This window comes from Ambystoma mexicanum, chromosome 2p (genome assembly GCF_040938575.1).
Source record: "Ambystoma mexicanum isolate Mex_15411 chromosome 2p, UKY_AmexF1_1, whole genome shotgun sequence".
Lineage (NCBI taxonomy): Eukaryota > Metazoa > Chordata > Amphibia > Caudata > Ambystomatidae > Ambystoma > Ambystoma mexicanum.
The window spans coordinates 542,651,961-542,668,858 of NC_090923.1; the positions used below are offsets into that span (position 1 = coordinate 542,651,961).

General features: G+C 42.4%; 1 protein-coding gene across 3 annotated transcripts in view; it reads left to right on the plus strand.

The window, feature by feature from the left end:
• The window catches only part of FBLN2 (fibulin 2), a 712,640-nt gene that overhangs the window by 569,176 nt on the left and 126,566 nt on the right, over positions 1-16,898 (plus strand). For 2 of the 3 annotated variants that reach the window (XM_069643982.1, XM_069643983.1), the window contains exon 9: positions 6,798-6,938. The exons of the other annotated variant lie outside the window; for it this stretch is intronic. In XM_069643982.1, the coding sequence (XP_069500083.1) occupies positions 6,798-6,938 (141 nt within the window). The remainder of the gene's footprint in view (positions 1-6,797; positions 6,939-16,898) is intronic. 3 annotated transcript variants of the gene reach the window in all.

The window sequence follows — 16,898 nt, forward strand, 5'->3', positions numbered from 1 at the left end:
TACGAGTAAAAGAGAGAAACTGGTTAGCATGGTTGTCAAGAGGGATGGGGTGATGAAAGCTAGTACTATCCAGATAAAAACAGGTACTTGGGGTGGCATCAGGAATTGGGGCCCTCTCAAATGCAACCATCCCCTTCTGGGGTGGGATTGACCATTGCTTCCACCTTGGTAGGCCTCGCAGCCTAGGTTGAGAGGGGTTCCTACCCTCTTGTGACAAGGTACAATTGCTGGCCTTGTCACATTATTCCATTAAGTTGCCAAAGCCCTAAGATGCTGCTCTACAATATTATCAACTTTTCCTCCTTGATTAACCTATGTTATTGACTTTTTCCTCGTAGGCTGTGAGCTTTAGAGCATGACACCGGTGTGAATCATGATGTGCTTCTTCAGATACCCTAGCTTCCCAAGGTCAGGGATTACACTATGTATCCCATCATTTTTAGGTGAGTGACCGGACTGGATTGGCTGTGAAGAGCACATCTGTTTGGTGGCCATGCTTTGAATATATTTATTCTCACACCGCAGCAGTCTTGCTTCTTACAGTAGAGTGCGTTGGGGTGATTTCCTCCCTCCTATAGATAGCCTGTTTGTCACGCTGTTGCAGGGGGCTTGCTTTAATAAGGAACATTAGTGCTTTCACTTTGTTTAAGGTTAGGATTGTTTAGGATTAGTTCTCACTTATAGATTTTGGGCTTGAACTGTCAACAGATTTCAATCTAAGAAAGAGAAATGGTAAAACCTCTTGTTGCCTACTTAGTTAATTATAGGTTTACTAAACCTAACTATCTGCTGCATTAACCCTATAATGGGGACCTTTAACAAGTACCCCAAATGAATACATTATGATGAATACATTCAGGGCAAGATTGTGCAAGATAAACCTTTGATTATTCTCAACTCAATATGATGAAAGTATGCCTCCTGAATGATTGGGTCTTTGCCAAGTACTCTGTTACTTGTTCTTATCCATGTCTATGCTAAGAACAGAATGTTACCTCCAGGAAAATATTAGTTAATCTTAGAAGATGTAATAACCATAGAGCTGCAATAAGTATATCTTGTATATATGGTAATACAATTGTGGATAATTCTACATGATGTAATTCATTGGTCTTGTGAAATCCAAAATTGGCAAAACGCTCTCACTTGCATCAGTGTTGGCTTTTTAAAGCACATGAGAGGGACAGTTTCTGGCTCAGGAAAATGTGAGAAATATCATTCCTAATAGGCAACTTGAAAATCTAAGAGACTATGAGGTAGATTCATCACAAGAGAATTCAAATATTTGGAACAATTATTCAGTGCAATTGATGGCGAAGGGGCAGAATTCCTACAAAAGAAAATATCTATCTACCTACCAACAAGAAATCTCAGATCAAGCGATAACATCTGCCTGGATCCAAAACCATAGACAAGAAAAAAACTTGGAGGATCACCATTCTCCCACCTGGCAGCCAAAACATTGAATACCCTTCCGAAAGAAATACGCAATACAAAGGACCACTTAAGATTCAGAAAATCACTTAAAGCCCGGCTCTTCAGTTTACAATTGGATAGGAACGAGTACAAATACTAAGACAACTCTGGAAAAAAACGAGCCATAATGAACACACAGGGAAGGAAGAAGCCCAGTAGAAAAAGAACCCAGGGCATACCCTCTGCCAAACCACCCTAACTCTAGACTCCACCCAACAATAGGCACATTAGCTGCAGATGAGCGAGCATTACCAAACGGACCCAGTTAGACAAAGAGCACCAACTAACCAGAGGGAATCCAGGGAGACGGCGGCTGCCAACCCCTAGTGACCTACAAACATTCCTAATGCCATACAGTTCCCAGCGAAAGGGGAAGGGGGGCCATTTAAATCTTTCCCACCATCAGACCACCAGTTTCTAAGAGACAAGACCACTGGTGCAGAACTCTGCAAGAGACTCGGTGAGTGTCGAACACTCAAAAAGCAACAAGGTAAAAAGAGGAAAACCCAATTGCTAAACCTCAAATATCCTCTCGGCACACATGTCTCAAACGCTAAACAAACTCAACCACATCCTTGCGCAGCAATCCGCACCTACTTCACTCTACTGCAACAACAAAATAGTCTCGTACAATCAGCACATGGGGGAGCCTACCGATCCATGACCTACTCCCAGGCTCAGTGAACAGTGCTAACCAAACTGAAGTTGCCAAAAGCACATCACAATCTTTTTTTCTTACTCTACCTGTGTCCCCCTATACCTCACTAACACACCCCACCCTCTTAGATTTCAGAGCCGCCAGAGTGCCAGGAGACCACTCCGGTGGTGATAGTGCGCGGTATATCATAGAGATGTAATATTCACCCCTATGTAATCTTCACAAAGTTTTCATTCTAGATTGTTTACCTGAAGTGGTACTGCCTGCCCAGAAACCCTGAAGATGAACTGTATCCTCACTCATTCTGATGTCAGACTGAGGCCATAGTAGAAGAATTCATGGAACTGTGAAGCATCAGTGCAGACCAGTAGGTCCAGCTTAGTTCGGGACTCTTAGTTGATCACCACTAGTAAGCCTAGTCATTTGTGCAGCTGAGTCCGAATCCTTGCCTTCACTCCACTGCAGGATTCATCTCCAGATTCTTCAAAAGCTTTTGTGCCTACTTAACATTCTTCCTCGGACCAAGCTCCTGAATAAAACAGCCCTTATTTAATGAAGTGGATGCAATGAGGTGGATATTTTGCTGACCCCATCCTCTGGTCCAAAGCCAAATGGGAATTCTGGCAAATATTTTTTTAAAAAAACTCTGCTCCAGACTAACTGCAGCTCATGATATATGCCCTATCTGCTGAAAAACCTTCTGAGATCTTTGCCACTTTTTTCTCATCATTCTTTTGACTTATTGTTTCTATGTGAAGCCTGCGTAACTTGGAACTCTGGCCCTTTAATACAAGACATCATTTCCCCAGGATACAAGATTATCTTGCTAAACCACTAGGGAGAAAAAGAAGGGACCCTGGCAGTTAGTTGTACATACTGTGAGTTGTCACCTCTCCTATTTAATCTTTATTTAAGACCACTGACTCAACTCATCAGCACCTAAACATCTGTGTACTATGGCCTTGTGGGAAACATGCAGTATCTGCTGCCTTAAAATCCTCAGACCGGTCTAGCACCATTACATTGATGGGTAACATGCAATATCTGCTGCCTTAAAATCCTCAGATCGGTCTAGCACCATTAAATTGATGGGCAACATGCAGTATCTGCTGCCTTACAATCCTCAGAGCGGTCCAGCACCATGACAGTGATGGGCAACATGCAGTATCTGCTGCCTTAAACTCCTTAGACTGGTTCAGCACCATTACATTGATGGGCAACATGCAGTATCTGCTGCCTCAAAATCCTTAGACCGGTCCAGCACCATTACATTGTAGCTGAAAATAAACCAAAAGACAAGAGAGATATTGGTTTTGGCAAACAGTGTGATGTTGAATCTTCCATTATCCTGAGTCACTACCCTGGGTGACTATCCACAAACCCTATGCAGGACTCAATGCTCTCCATAAATACATAGTTCACTCAAGTGACAAAGCCGGCTTCCTCTGCATTAGGGTTATGAGAAGGATTCTTCACCTTCTCCCTTCATTCCACCTACTCGACTTGTACAGTTGCAATTGGGTAGCTCCCTAATACCTGTGGCACTAGATAATGAAAACAGGATCCATTAAGGACCTGCTAAATATAGCACACATCGATTGCAGTTGTTACAAAATGCAGCTGCCTGCAACCTAAGTTAAAAATAACAAGGAAGCAAGAGCACAACATTTCTAACAAGTATCACAGTGGCTTGTGGTGCACAAATGAATTATGTTTCAGGTGGCATTTACACACAGTGTCCTAGGGAGGTTAATTTCCTCCACTTAGCTGATGTGTGGTACACCTTGACATAACCTAAGCTCAGTGTTCTTAATAAAGATGGAAGTGAATACTTTCAGGAGATCCCGCTTGGGTGGTCTCTCCTCGTGAGTTTGTCCTGCGTCTCTGGAACACTCCCCGATAGACATCTGCATGAAACGAGGAGTCCTTTATTTATAGAGGTCAACTTAAGACCCGCATGTTTAAGCAATAATAGCTCACCCTCAAATCAGTAGACTTAAACATTGCAACACTAAGATGACACATATGGCAATGGTGTGCTCTAGAAGTGAGAAATAATTTAACATGAGGGTATGGCACCCATGCCTTACATTTCCAGTGTCAGAGACAGATTCTCTTTATGTCTGTAAATCCGAATGAATCCACACTCTAACCTTGAAAGTTTTAATGTGGTGAGCACCACTTATTAGGTGCCCATCTAAACATTTGAATGAAGGAAACCTTGTGATTGGGGTTTCGGACCATTAGCCTAAACCAGGAGTCTGCAGCCTTTGTCTCGCTAGATGTTTGGTCTACACCTCGTTCAGCTATAGCCTGCATAGTCAGTGTTGAGGGGATCATGGCAGTTGAAGTCCAAAACATCTGGAGAGCCACAGGTTGCAGATCCCTGTCCTAAACCACGACTACCAATAATTGAGCAAAAGTCATCTTGCAGAGCTCAGTTTGCCTGTTTTGGAAACAGAAGCCACACCCTACTTCAAGCTTTAGAAAAACATGGCAGTTCCATCATGCGATCTTAAATTATGTGGTGTTAGATTTTGTTAGCTTGTTTTCTCCCCATGTCCCCTACTATGTGTACGTTCACGAAACGCGCGCACACGCGCGTGTGCACACACACAAACACAGACACGCACGTTACAAGGAAGGCATGATTAGTAAATAAAGTGGAATTGTATAGAGCTCCTGTGCCATATTTGTTGATCGTGCTGCACATGGCTCTCTAGGAAAAGAGGAAGGGGGTTGTTAGTGGGATGGCAGGAGAGACAGATGTGAAACCTGTGATGTTGAGTGTGCAGGTCAGAATTAACCAGGTCCTATGTGCCAGTATGATTATATGGGTTTGACAAAGGTTCTTGGTGATATTTTAACTGGAAGGGAGAGCCCAAGAACTGAGAAACTAAAGTGCTTTGGGTAAGGTTACATGCTAATGCGAGGTGTAATAAGACTAAAGAGGAGAGCTTAGTCATAATGTTCATGTGGTTTTGGCTAGGACTGTGGCAGCTGTTTGTGCGGAATGTGTTTAGTGGATGGTGGTGGGAGATTCTAGAGGGGAGTCGGTTATACAGGTAGAGCATGGGTAGGAGGAATACAGAGGAGTACAAATAGTGGGGGAAGGGAAAATAATATTGGGCACCCTCCAGGATTGAGGTAGAATGCGTCTGCTATTAAAGTGAATAAGGTTGTTTGTTAAGAGTTTGCAGTGGTAACCCTTTGATTGTGTTTCAGTTGTTTGGAGTCTGATCTAAGTGAGTCAATTTTCAGATAGGTTTGAAGGCAGGTTGTCTATGGGATCCTGGTATTTCCTATAGTTTAAAGGGTGTCTTCCATGAGGCAATCAGGCGTATAGTTGGGTTGGGTTTTTGTGCTGTTTAATTTAGTTGAAAAGTCTGCTTTTTGGATGCTTTCTGGAACTTTTGCATGGATGTGTTTGGGCAGTGAGTGTTCCAGAGTTTGGTTGCTAGGAGTGAGAAGGAGGAACATTTATGTCTTTTTTGTTTGAGGTTTGGTACCCTTATTAATGTATTATTGCTGGATTGCAATGTTTTGATACTATGTAGTGTGAAAACGTGAAATATTGGGCGGCTTTTCGGCAGGGCTGATCCGAAAGGCACAGCAGCTACATGCCCAGCCATGCTCCATTAAACCTAGTGCAACAGACACTGGATGTGCACAGGCATGCCATCCCCTTCAGTCCCAAAGGGGAATCATCAAATTAATACTCCAACCAACCCAACATCTTGGGCAGATCTTAAACACTGTAGCCTTGAAAAAGAACCGGATGGGTTGAAACATGTGTCGGCTGCCCTATTCCAACCACTAATTAAAACAATTATGTGACAAAATTCTGAAAAGCATGACTATTTAATCACTAACTATATTGTTTCAGTGCAAGAAATCTGGGGCCCATTACTATTAAGTCCATACACAAGGTGTGGGTAACGCCTCTACCTCCCCGTGACCTTGCTGCAAATCAAAACATGAACACAACGTATATCACAAAATGAATCTCCCACTGCTGTGCGAGTTGATTCAGCCGCTAGTGCCCAAACTCTTGTCTACTAGTGTGAAAGCTTCCCTGTAATGGATTCCAGCCCCGTTGTCATGATAGGAGTAGTGAGCGATCCCTGAGTTTTAAAGATGATTAACATGTTAATTGGCTACAAGTGTGCTGGAGTGATGTTCTTGAATCTTTTTAGCCTTAGGAGTAATCTGGTTGACATGTTTTGGACTCTTTGTAGTCTTTTGAGTAGATATCCGAGGAGTCCAATTTGAACACATTTGGCATAGTTGATAGTACCATTGATTTCCACGTTTCTGACAATTTAGGTGGGCAGTGGGCAAGGGGCCAATATATCTGATCAGATGATTTTGTACTGCAGATCATAGGGTCTCTTATGGCTGGGCTGAGTTTAAGTCTTTTAGAGGTCATTCAAGAGTCCATGCGTGCAAAGCCTGTACTGGGTTCCAGACTGCCTGTTGTTGGTTTATTTGTGAGTTTGTAAACAATCTGCATGATTGCTAGCCAATTGAGAATAGAACCTCAGGCTCTTCTAGTTGAAAATCTACCACCTGCTTTAAGAACTCAAAGAAAGATGAGATTCTGTGTACAATGGCTCTAATATAATTCTATTTTCCCCTCGTTGGTTGTGTCCTACAAACCTAGACCTTGACGAGTGCCTCTCAGGCACTCACAGCTGTTCCAGACAAGAGTCATGCGTGAACACCTTGGGATCATTCTCCTGTGTCAGGAGCAGAGTGATGTGTGCTGAGGGCTTTATTCTCAACAGGCATAGACATTGTGTGGGTAAGATGAACCCTTTACGCCATGCACGGCGGCACCCCACATCTTCACGCTATGCATTCAACCCATTTGTGCAAGAGCGCCAGCCAGGCATTTGTGCTACAGCATCGCTATGCCACGCAGTCTGCATAAAGCATATGTGCTCCATTTGCTGCATTATATTAACATTACACAGTTCAGCCAACTTCTTGACTTGATGTATCGCCACTAAAGTTGTATCATTTACAGAATGGAAGAGTGCACGCTTGAGGGTACAAGACAAGTTGGAGTGATCACCACCAGGGCAGAGATGACTTCAGAGCTATGCATCTAAGTGTTTGAAAAATAGATTCCACGTCAATGTAGCTCAGAAGTGCAATGAGTGCGGACGATCACCCATGAAGGAGCCCCAGAAACCAATGCACTGCTTTATGTTATGTTATGTTATGTTATGAAAATGTATATAGCGCAACTTCCACCCTAAGGCAACATGGCGATAGCGATGTATGAATCGGCCTGGTTTCATTCAGTGGACCTGTGTTGCGACGGAAGTCTTTAAGAGACCCTAACGTTTCCTGATGCGGCCAGGGTAGCTTCTACAAGGACAGAGCACTCTATCCATTTTGCTCCACTAGATCTCCCTGGGCCTGACCCAGACCTGTTACTACAAGTAGGGCCTGATGCGCAACGTGTTTTTCAATGGGATGCACCCATTGAACAAGGTTTTGTGAATCAGGCCCATAGCCTGTTGTTGGTACCGCAGGGAGATTCGAGAACATGACGTTGGCTCAAAATATGTTTGGATTTGGGTTAACATTGTCTACATGGGAATATTAGGGATTCAGAAATACACGTAATGTCCTGATATGTAATTCTTCTGGACATATGAATTATACATTATTTAAAATGGCGTTTTGCTTGTGGCCTTAACAATCACCACAAAACTCCATATCCGTGGTGCAGTTCACACCTCCCTAAGTGCCATTTCTTAGTAGAGTATCAGGTAAACCAGCTCATTGAGGCAAGTATCTGCAGTCACATATGAACAGACTCAACCCTTAATGAGTAGGGTAATAATGAAACCTATTATTACAGTGCTTAAAAGCGGAAAGAATCTGCAATGAAGGCTTATATAAAACAGTGTCAATATTCACATGTTATTATTGTACAAAACACGCTAAACTTAACACCAGTTGCCTGACCAGACTTAATAACACAGTCTTGTAATCCCGAATTTAAAGGGGCCAAAAATCATCAGAATATCAGTGTTGTCTTGCATTATTTTATATCCACCCCAGAGGCGATGTTGGCATATACATGCAGCAAGGAAACTCATCATTTATCACATATGCACACACCCTTACAGGTGGCAGCAAAAATAAGAGGAGCGATGTGGCTAAATTATGACAACCATTTGCAAAAACAGCACTTTTTTGTTGTCTGCTGGCAGCCATGTGATCCATAGTCATATGGTTGTAACATTACAACATTCATATAATGCAATTTATTTTATTATTCCCTTATGTTTATAAAGCGCACGTCACTGGCCCAGAGGCATAATAGCGCTTAAAGAACATAGAACATATAATCATAACATATAAAAACAGGGACTATGCCTAGGAAAGGGCGGACAGCCCACAGGCCAAGCCTGGCTGGGACGCTGTAGTTAGACTAGGGTTCATCCAAAAAGCTTGGTTTTCAAATCATTCTTAAAAGTAGAGAAAAATTGTCACAACCTCAAATCGAGAGGCAGCACATTCCAGCTCTTAGGGGCTCCATATCCAAATGACCCCTGGTTGACCCCTACCAATTTGGACCATGGCATGCTGAGTAGCCCTGTATTGTTCAATCTTAGTGCCCTCCTTGTTGGCACCCAAGAAAGGCGATTGGAGAGATAGGCTGGACTTAATCCATTTACACATTTGTGTGTAACCACAAAAGGCGGGAGGTCACTCTACTTGTCATAGGTAGCCAGTGGAGATCTCTCTTATCATTAGAAACATGTTTGCGCTTCTTCAGCCCTTTTACTGTTCTGACAACGTTATTTTTGATCACCTGGATCTACAATTATCCCTTTAAAATTCATAACAGGATACTAGTCTTTACTTTGCTATACAATAGAACTAAAATGAGGCAAGTGAATTAGTTACATTCGGGCTGTGTGTTTGGATGCTGCATTTCTGAAATATCAAGTGGTTGGAAGCCCACTTGCTCCTTTTTATTACAGCAGACACTGCAGCAGGTGGAAATGGCTATACCAAATCACCTTAATTTGGCAATAATATATAAAACGCACAGAAAGATGAACTGGACATGCTTCTGGTCCATGTGTGTCCTTCCACAAAGGTCAGAACAAAGAAGGGAGACCACCTAAACGTGTCAAACAAAAAAGAGATGGGTAGTAACTCCCCACTGAAATAAAAACACAGTTTGCAAAGCAGAAAAGAAGGTTTTGGTGCAGGATCTGTGTATTAAGTATGCACCGTCATGGCAGGCTACCCATGCATCTGACGTCACTTCAATGGAGGCTGACAGTCTAGCACTTTCACCAACGCGTGCCTTTACTTAAAGAGAAACTGAGTGAAATGATTGGTTCTCTGTGCAGGTGTTACTTAATGTTTCAAATATGAGTAGGAGAGCCGATATGGTGAAATGCACTGTGAACTGTACACAGAAATCCAACTCTTCCAGGCACAGGCAGCCAATAGAGTGCTTTTAAGGATGAGATGGCAATTTGTCATGTACTGGTCTTCGGTAGCAGTGGAGCTGCTGCATCCTCTGCACATTAGAGTCACAGTGACATGTAGTTGGGGAGGCCATGCTACAGACATCCACAGTAGTTGAGTCTGGATGAGACCACAGTATTTTCAAAATTCTGGGAGGGAATACAAAATAGGTACAACTGATCTCCGTGAAAAATCAGTTGAAAAATGCAAGCATGACTATAGCAACAAAGTAGTTGTGCATGAGAGAGTTGAACATTGATTGAATGTTTCTTGCGACTCTTCTTGCTGATGGTCCATTGCTAAAAAAAAAATGCCAAAACCTGTAGCGTTTCAGGATGCAGCAAGTACCAAAGTAGGTCAACTCATCTTTGGAAAATTGTGTTTTGATACTTTTTGTAGTAGGCAAGTAAGCAATATCATCAGGGAGCCTGTATAACAAGCAAAACCAGACGAATGAAGCAGATTACTAACAGCATATGGTAAACACTGGATTGCAAGGGGGAGATCTAGGTGTTCTCCATGAATGGACAGCAGAGGTCTGCAAAAGGCCTACCCCCAACCCAATGTTCATCCTTTGATGCCAATACAGAGCGGATGATGCATTATGGTGGCCTGATCAGTAGTGTCAAATGTTGCCGAAAAGTTCAGAAGTGTCAGGTGATTGACAACACAATTGTTCCAAACATTCTTGTGTTCATTATATAAAGAAATTAGATATGATTAAATTGAATTTACCAGTCTCAAAGTAAGCTACATTTTTGGATTACACAACATCTTGCAATAGGGTTAAATCTTCTTTCAATTACTTTCCCTGTGCAGAGAAGCTCAGAAGATGGTAGATAAATGACAGGATCAAAGTTGATTTATTTATCTCTTTGTATACAGCAAAAAACAATGCTCTTTTGATCACAAAAGAACATACACTAGATAACATACACTAGATAAGTAATCAGATTTGACGGGAAGCAGTGAACTTCTTACAATGAGGTGTGTTTGAACAACACACTGATCAAGGGGTGGAGGAGAGTAAATAGATCAATAACCGCCGATGGGCAATACATGGGTGGATTTACAAAGGGTAAGGACAATCAATGATCGACATTTTTGAGTGCAGGTAGGTGATATGGCCATCTGTGTTAGGGATGTGACCATGATGGATGAAGTGCTAGAGTGGCGGCGGAGAAAGGGAGGAAAAGAGGCAGGTTAGAGGCAATGGAATCATGTTAGCCAGAAGTCAGATGAGAGGTAGGATAAGAGGGTAAATCAAAGAACTCAAAGGCAAAGAGGTAGGCTTTTAGTTTGGTTTTGAACAAATCAGTGTAGACTGTGTTCATGGATGTCCGGAGGAAGAGAATTCCATGCAAGTGGCGCAAGAAAAGAGAAAGAGCAGAACCGAGAGGAAGCACAGGATGGGCGAGGTACCACAGGAGTAGTAAAGGAGGCAGAGCTGAGATTACCAGAAGGCTTGGAGAGTTGTGTAGAGGAGGATAGGTAAGGTGGTGCCTTACAATGGATATATTTGTGAACCAGGCAAAGACATTTTAATCTGGCCCTGTTTTGCATCGTCAGCCATGCAGCCTGGTAAAGTATGAGGAAGTAGGTGTGGCGTGCGTGAGTTCAAAGAGAGTTCTGATAGCTAAGTTAATGATCTTGTTGCGAGGACAGAAAGCATAATTGGGGAGACCAAAGAGGATGCTGGCACAGTAGTCCAGTTTAGAGAAGACAAGACTAATTAGGATATGCTTGGTGGATGGAGGTGCCTGATTTTCCTAATATTTAGGAGTCTGCTGTTACTTTGGCAAAACAAGCCTGTTTAGATGACCGCATTAATAAAGCACAGTCTAAACCTAAGGAATTTTTTTAAGTCTTTAAAGAGCTGGAAACAACTAAAAATATTGAGGCAGATACGATTATTAGAGATACCAACTGGTGCAACCTAGTCCAAGAGGCCATGGATGCCAAACTTAATCAAATTAAAAATGCCATCCATATAGCAAATAAGAGTTCTACACAAAAAGACCCCGATATAGTCAGCCCTCGATATAAGAAATGGAAACCAGAAGAGTTGTTTTCATAAAATCTATTGCCGAAGCTGAATTTCCTTTGATTATAGAAAAACACAAGCCATCAAATTGTAAGGGGGGTGTATGCCCTTCATTAGCCTTTTAGGAATGCTCTGCTGCCTTGATCACCACTCTTTGCCAGTTTGTCAATGTGTCATTCAGAGACTGTTGCGTGCCAGTTTGTATCAAGAATTCATGGATCACTCCACTTTTGAAGAAGCCCGGCTTAACAGCGTGAGGTTTATTTAACTACTGCTCTATCTCAAATTTCCCTTTTTTGTTAAAAATCTTGGATAGGGTGGCATACACACAAATGCTGGCTCATATGAGATCCCACTGTATCTTAAATCAGAGACAATCTGGTTTTAGAGAGAGACATGGGATGGAGACAGCATTGCTGGATTTAAAATCCAGACTTCTTTGTCATATAGATCAAGGAAAAACAAGCATGCTTATGCTCTTGAACCTACCTGCCGCCTTCGACCTGGTGGACCACTCATTGATAATCATCAGGTTGGAGGAGATAGCTGGCTTTTCCATCTCACCAGCACAGTGGGTCACATCCTTTTTGGGGGGATATCACTGGAGAGTGAGTAGTCCTTTGGCCGATTCAACTCTCTGGGAACTAATTCAGGGGGTGTCTCTGGGCGCTTGCCTTTCCCCCTTATTTAACAACATTTTCACAGTTCCATTCTTGGACTTTCTGGATATCAATGGCATTGAATTTGCAAACTATGCAGATGATACTCAGTGCATCACACCCCTCACTGGTATTTTTTCTGAAGATCAACTTAATATAAATAGGATATATGGCCTTAACAGTGACTGAATGGCTGCTAATGGCCTATCACTCAATGCAAGTAAAACAGAGTTGATGCTCATGGGAACTGAAACCAAAACTCGCAAAATGGAAAATGGGTATTCTCAAGTTCATATTGATGGGTGTACCATTGTTGTTAAAAAGAACGTTAAAACACTGGGGGTGTATCTGGACTATAACTTGAATATGAAGGCACAGGTTAACAGTCTAGTCCCCTCTGCAGCCTATTACAGCAAACTCTTGCCCCACGCACGTCCCTTTCTGTCTAGAAGAAGTCAATAAAACTTGGCTCATGACCTCAAAGGATCGAGATTAGATTAATGTAGCAGCCTACTCACTGGTTTACCCAACTGTGAGATCAACAGACTCCAAGTAATGCAGAATAATGCAGTGAGAGTTATTGTTGATCGTAGCAGAAGGGATCATATCTCGGATGTGAAGGAATTTAGGTTGGTTACCAATTCGGGAGAGAATACAGTTCCGTCTTATGGTGATTACACATTATTGTCTGAAAAATGCCAAGCCAACATACCTTAACACTGAATTGGTATTAGAAACCAATAATTACAATCTAAGATCTAACAATTGCTCACTACTAAAAGTTCCCTCCTGCAGGCTATCACAGATGAAAACTGGAGCCTTTTATGCTGTAGCACCAGCATCCTGGAATGGTTTGCCCCACAACCTGAGAAAAATGACCTCCACCATGGTCTTCAGAAAGGGATTAAAAACCCTTGTGTTTAATTAAACACCTCTCTAGTTGTTAACTCCGCTCATATTTTGTCATTGTACGGTTCCTGAGTGTCTGTATTCTGTTCTTGATGTTTAGCACCCTCCCAGTCAGTGGCCATGCTATATACATTTATTAAAGTAAAGAGGCACTGTTGCAGTTTTTGAGATGAAAGTAGAGAAGGTGGGACAAGGGTCATAGATGGTGATGAGGTTTCTAGCTGTAGAAGAGTAGGGAAGAATGTCAGGATGGAACTAGATATGCCGGGGAAGAGATGGGAGCATTTGGCAGGACAAGCACCTCTGTGTTGGTAGAGTTAAACATCAGAGAGTGCAAAACCATCCAATATTTAATGGTAGCGAGACGGTTGGAAATGTTGCTAGAGAGATAAGAGGAGAGTTTAGGAAACGAGAAGAAGATTTGGGCGTCATCTGCGAAGAGTTAGTACAAGAAACAAATCGAGGAGATTAGAGCCCCAAAAGGTGTAGAGTGTAAAGAGGAGGGGACCCAAAACAGAGCCTTATGGAATACCAGCTGTTAGAGGAGTGAGTTGAGAGGTGTTGTTGAGAGTTGGAGAGGTGCCAGGTAGAATTCTATCCAGACAAGGGCCCGATAGGCAATCCCAAGAAAAGAGCAAGTATGAAGGAGCTCAGAGTGATTGACAGTGTCAAAGGCAGCAGACAGGTCAGGAAGAATTAGGATAGAGGATAAGTTGGAGTGCTTAACAGAGGGAATGAAGTTGGAGACAATCATGAGAGCAGTTTCTCAAGTGTGTCCTTTGAAGTCAGGATCGAAGTGGTGTGGGAACAGCTGCCTTAAGAGATTTGGCCAATGACATAAAATAAAATTACCTACGATGCTGAGTAACTATTGAGTGATTATATATTTATGAGTTGAACGATTCTCAGGACATGATTACTGCAAAGCAAGAGAAGCAGCTAAATGCAAGAAATGGCAGAAACTGGGAATGAGAAAGCCATATATAGCAATATAAAACTAGTGAAAAGTGGCGAATTCAAATGAAGGACAGTTTTAATTGCACTTAAAAAAGCTTTTAGCCATTTTGGTGACTGGTGGCTCAGTTTAAACCGTACAAGCAGGAGACAGCCCTTTAAGATCCCAAACATCAACAAATCATGAATACAATAATTTTATTTTCAATAAGAGAACATGTTGGGGCACTTGAAGAGAGGATGCACTTGCGCCTCCCAAAAGAGAGCAGTCAATTCACAGTGGAAGAAATAATATTAGACAGCCAGGCAGTTACTGCTGCCTGCCAGTGCCAGTGAAATGACAATATCAGGTAGTATTGCATGCCACATTCACAGACATGCTGAAGCATATTCTAAATGCTTGGAGGATAGTTAATGTCCAAAAAGCATCTGGGAATGGCAGAAGCATTGCAAGCATCAGCTCCACAAAGTAACAGTATAGGAAGCAAACAGATCTTTAGATGTGCTAAAAAAGCGAAGATCCTATAGTGAGCACATACACTTAAAGAAACAATACACACACATGCACAAAACAAAAGTTCACTCTGGTCATAACAAAACACTAATAATGGTTTTTCCTAATTGATTAACTTTTGCTCTGCGCCCCTTCCCATTGGATGATCCCAGGGACATATCCTGTGGGCGGTGAAAGGGGCAGCAAGGTGAAAAGCTGAGACATATGGCCAGTTTAACACCTGGTCATAATTGCAGGACAGTGTAAAGATTAACCAGGTTTCCTGGTTGAATTCATGAATTGAACTTATGAGGATGCTTACTCTTTTAAAGTCGATAAGAGGAAGACAACTGAGTTATATTAACACCTGTTACTAATCATGCTACGCCATTAGTGGTAATATTAAGGGAAATGTTTTAATTCCACTTTGGATGTATGTATGAAATAAGAGAACAGTATTGCTACTTAACTTAAGGACGGACCAGTGTGAGAAGGGATCCATAAGACCTGGCTGGTCGTTATTTCACGATGACTACTTTGAAATGTGCACAAAACATGAGTCTCACTCTGTGTGGTATGCATATTGTCTAGCGTTCCACTCCCTCATTCCTCTCACTTCAGACATGCAGCGCATTTTAAATGTTTAAATATAAAATAAATTTTCCCTGGCAAGTACACTAGTCTATTTAGCTGCCATCATGGTGCAACAAAATGGACTTTCCATCTGTTGCAAACAACATTTAGGCCCCATATCCGAAGTAGTCCGAGCAGTAAACCAGGAGTAGAAATCATGCACAAAATGTTTCTGCATCGTGTTATAAACGAATGCATTTCTGCTAACATCTGATTGTCATGCGATAGATTCCATAGGAACCTTTGGAACTTCCTCTCACCATGGATGTGCATGATATGATATGGCATTTATAACGCGCCTACACACAAGTGTTTCGAGGCGCAATGGGGCAAGGGAGGCGGGGACAGAGGGAAGACAAAGACAACGATCTTACTAGGCCAAGTGACATTAGGATCGCACAAGTGCTTGGGGGAAGGGGAAAGTGCGAGGGGGAGGGGCAGGTGGAAGTGCAATACATAAGATCAACAGTAAATAATAAATAAAATAAATAAACAGGCATGGCAGGAGGCGTTTACATTTGCACTACAAAGTGCAACCAATGCAGGAAAACATGAGTCAACCCTGATTTCCGAGTCTTTATTTGCACTAAAGCAAAATCGAAAGCGGGGGGGGGGTGCAGTGCACATAAGCCTATGCGTTTGCGGTCCCTTCTGTGCAAAATATAGTCCATAGATAGCAAAGAGTAATTGCCTTGAAATACTCTTCCTAACCAATGTATTGGCAGTACTCTCCATCTATGCTGGCTCAAGCCAGTTCCTTACCATGATGTCAACAACTCTGATATGAATACAGTGCCTCACAGCCTCACTCTAGAATTGGTTTCATATTCATTCATAGTACCTTTGCATAGCACCTTTCACCATAATTATGGTCCCAAAGCACAGTTCTTTGAACGCCCTGTGCGGGACCTGAGTCCAAAATTTGGGAGGGTTGGGAGGTGCTAATTTTCATGTGTGCTTTTCAGCCATTAAAGTTGTGTGAGGGTGGCCAAGACCCTGCAGTCACCCATGTCTAAATGGAGTGTGTATGGGCTGGGCGCAGTGGTGGTACACTATGAACTATAGGGGAGGATTGTGTTTAAGGAGGTAGAGAGTTATGTGGGAAACTAGTCCTGAGAGGTAGCTGAATTCTTATGGCAGGGGCGTTGTGCAATAGTGGTTGGGCTATATGTGAGTGCAGGGTGTGTTGGGTGAGCCTGTGCCTTCCGCTAAGTTGCAAAGGTGTGGTGTGCGAGAGGAGAAAATGGATTAGCTCTACAAACTAACAGAGGCAACATTCTGCATCTGTTGAGGGTGTTACAGTCTACTAAGGATGGCATGTTCACTGTCATTTCAAAAATCTAGGACTGCCTCAAGCTAAGACAACATGTTAATATTTATAATCGAATATATTCTTTTTTAGCAGAAATTCAGCTGTAAACCCCAGCATTTAGTAGGCTTGATTTGCGGGCCTTAATTGGGAAAGGCTCGTTAACATCTGGCAGCACATGTTAAGTGCACCCCTTGGGAAGCTTGCCATTGAAGCTTGGCTGCTTTTCTGACATCATGTTTTTAAGCAGCACGATT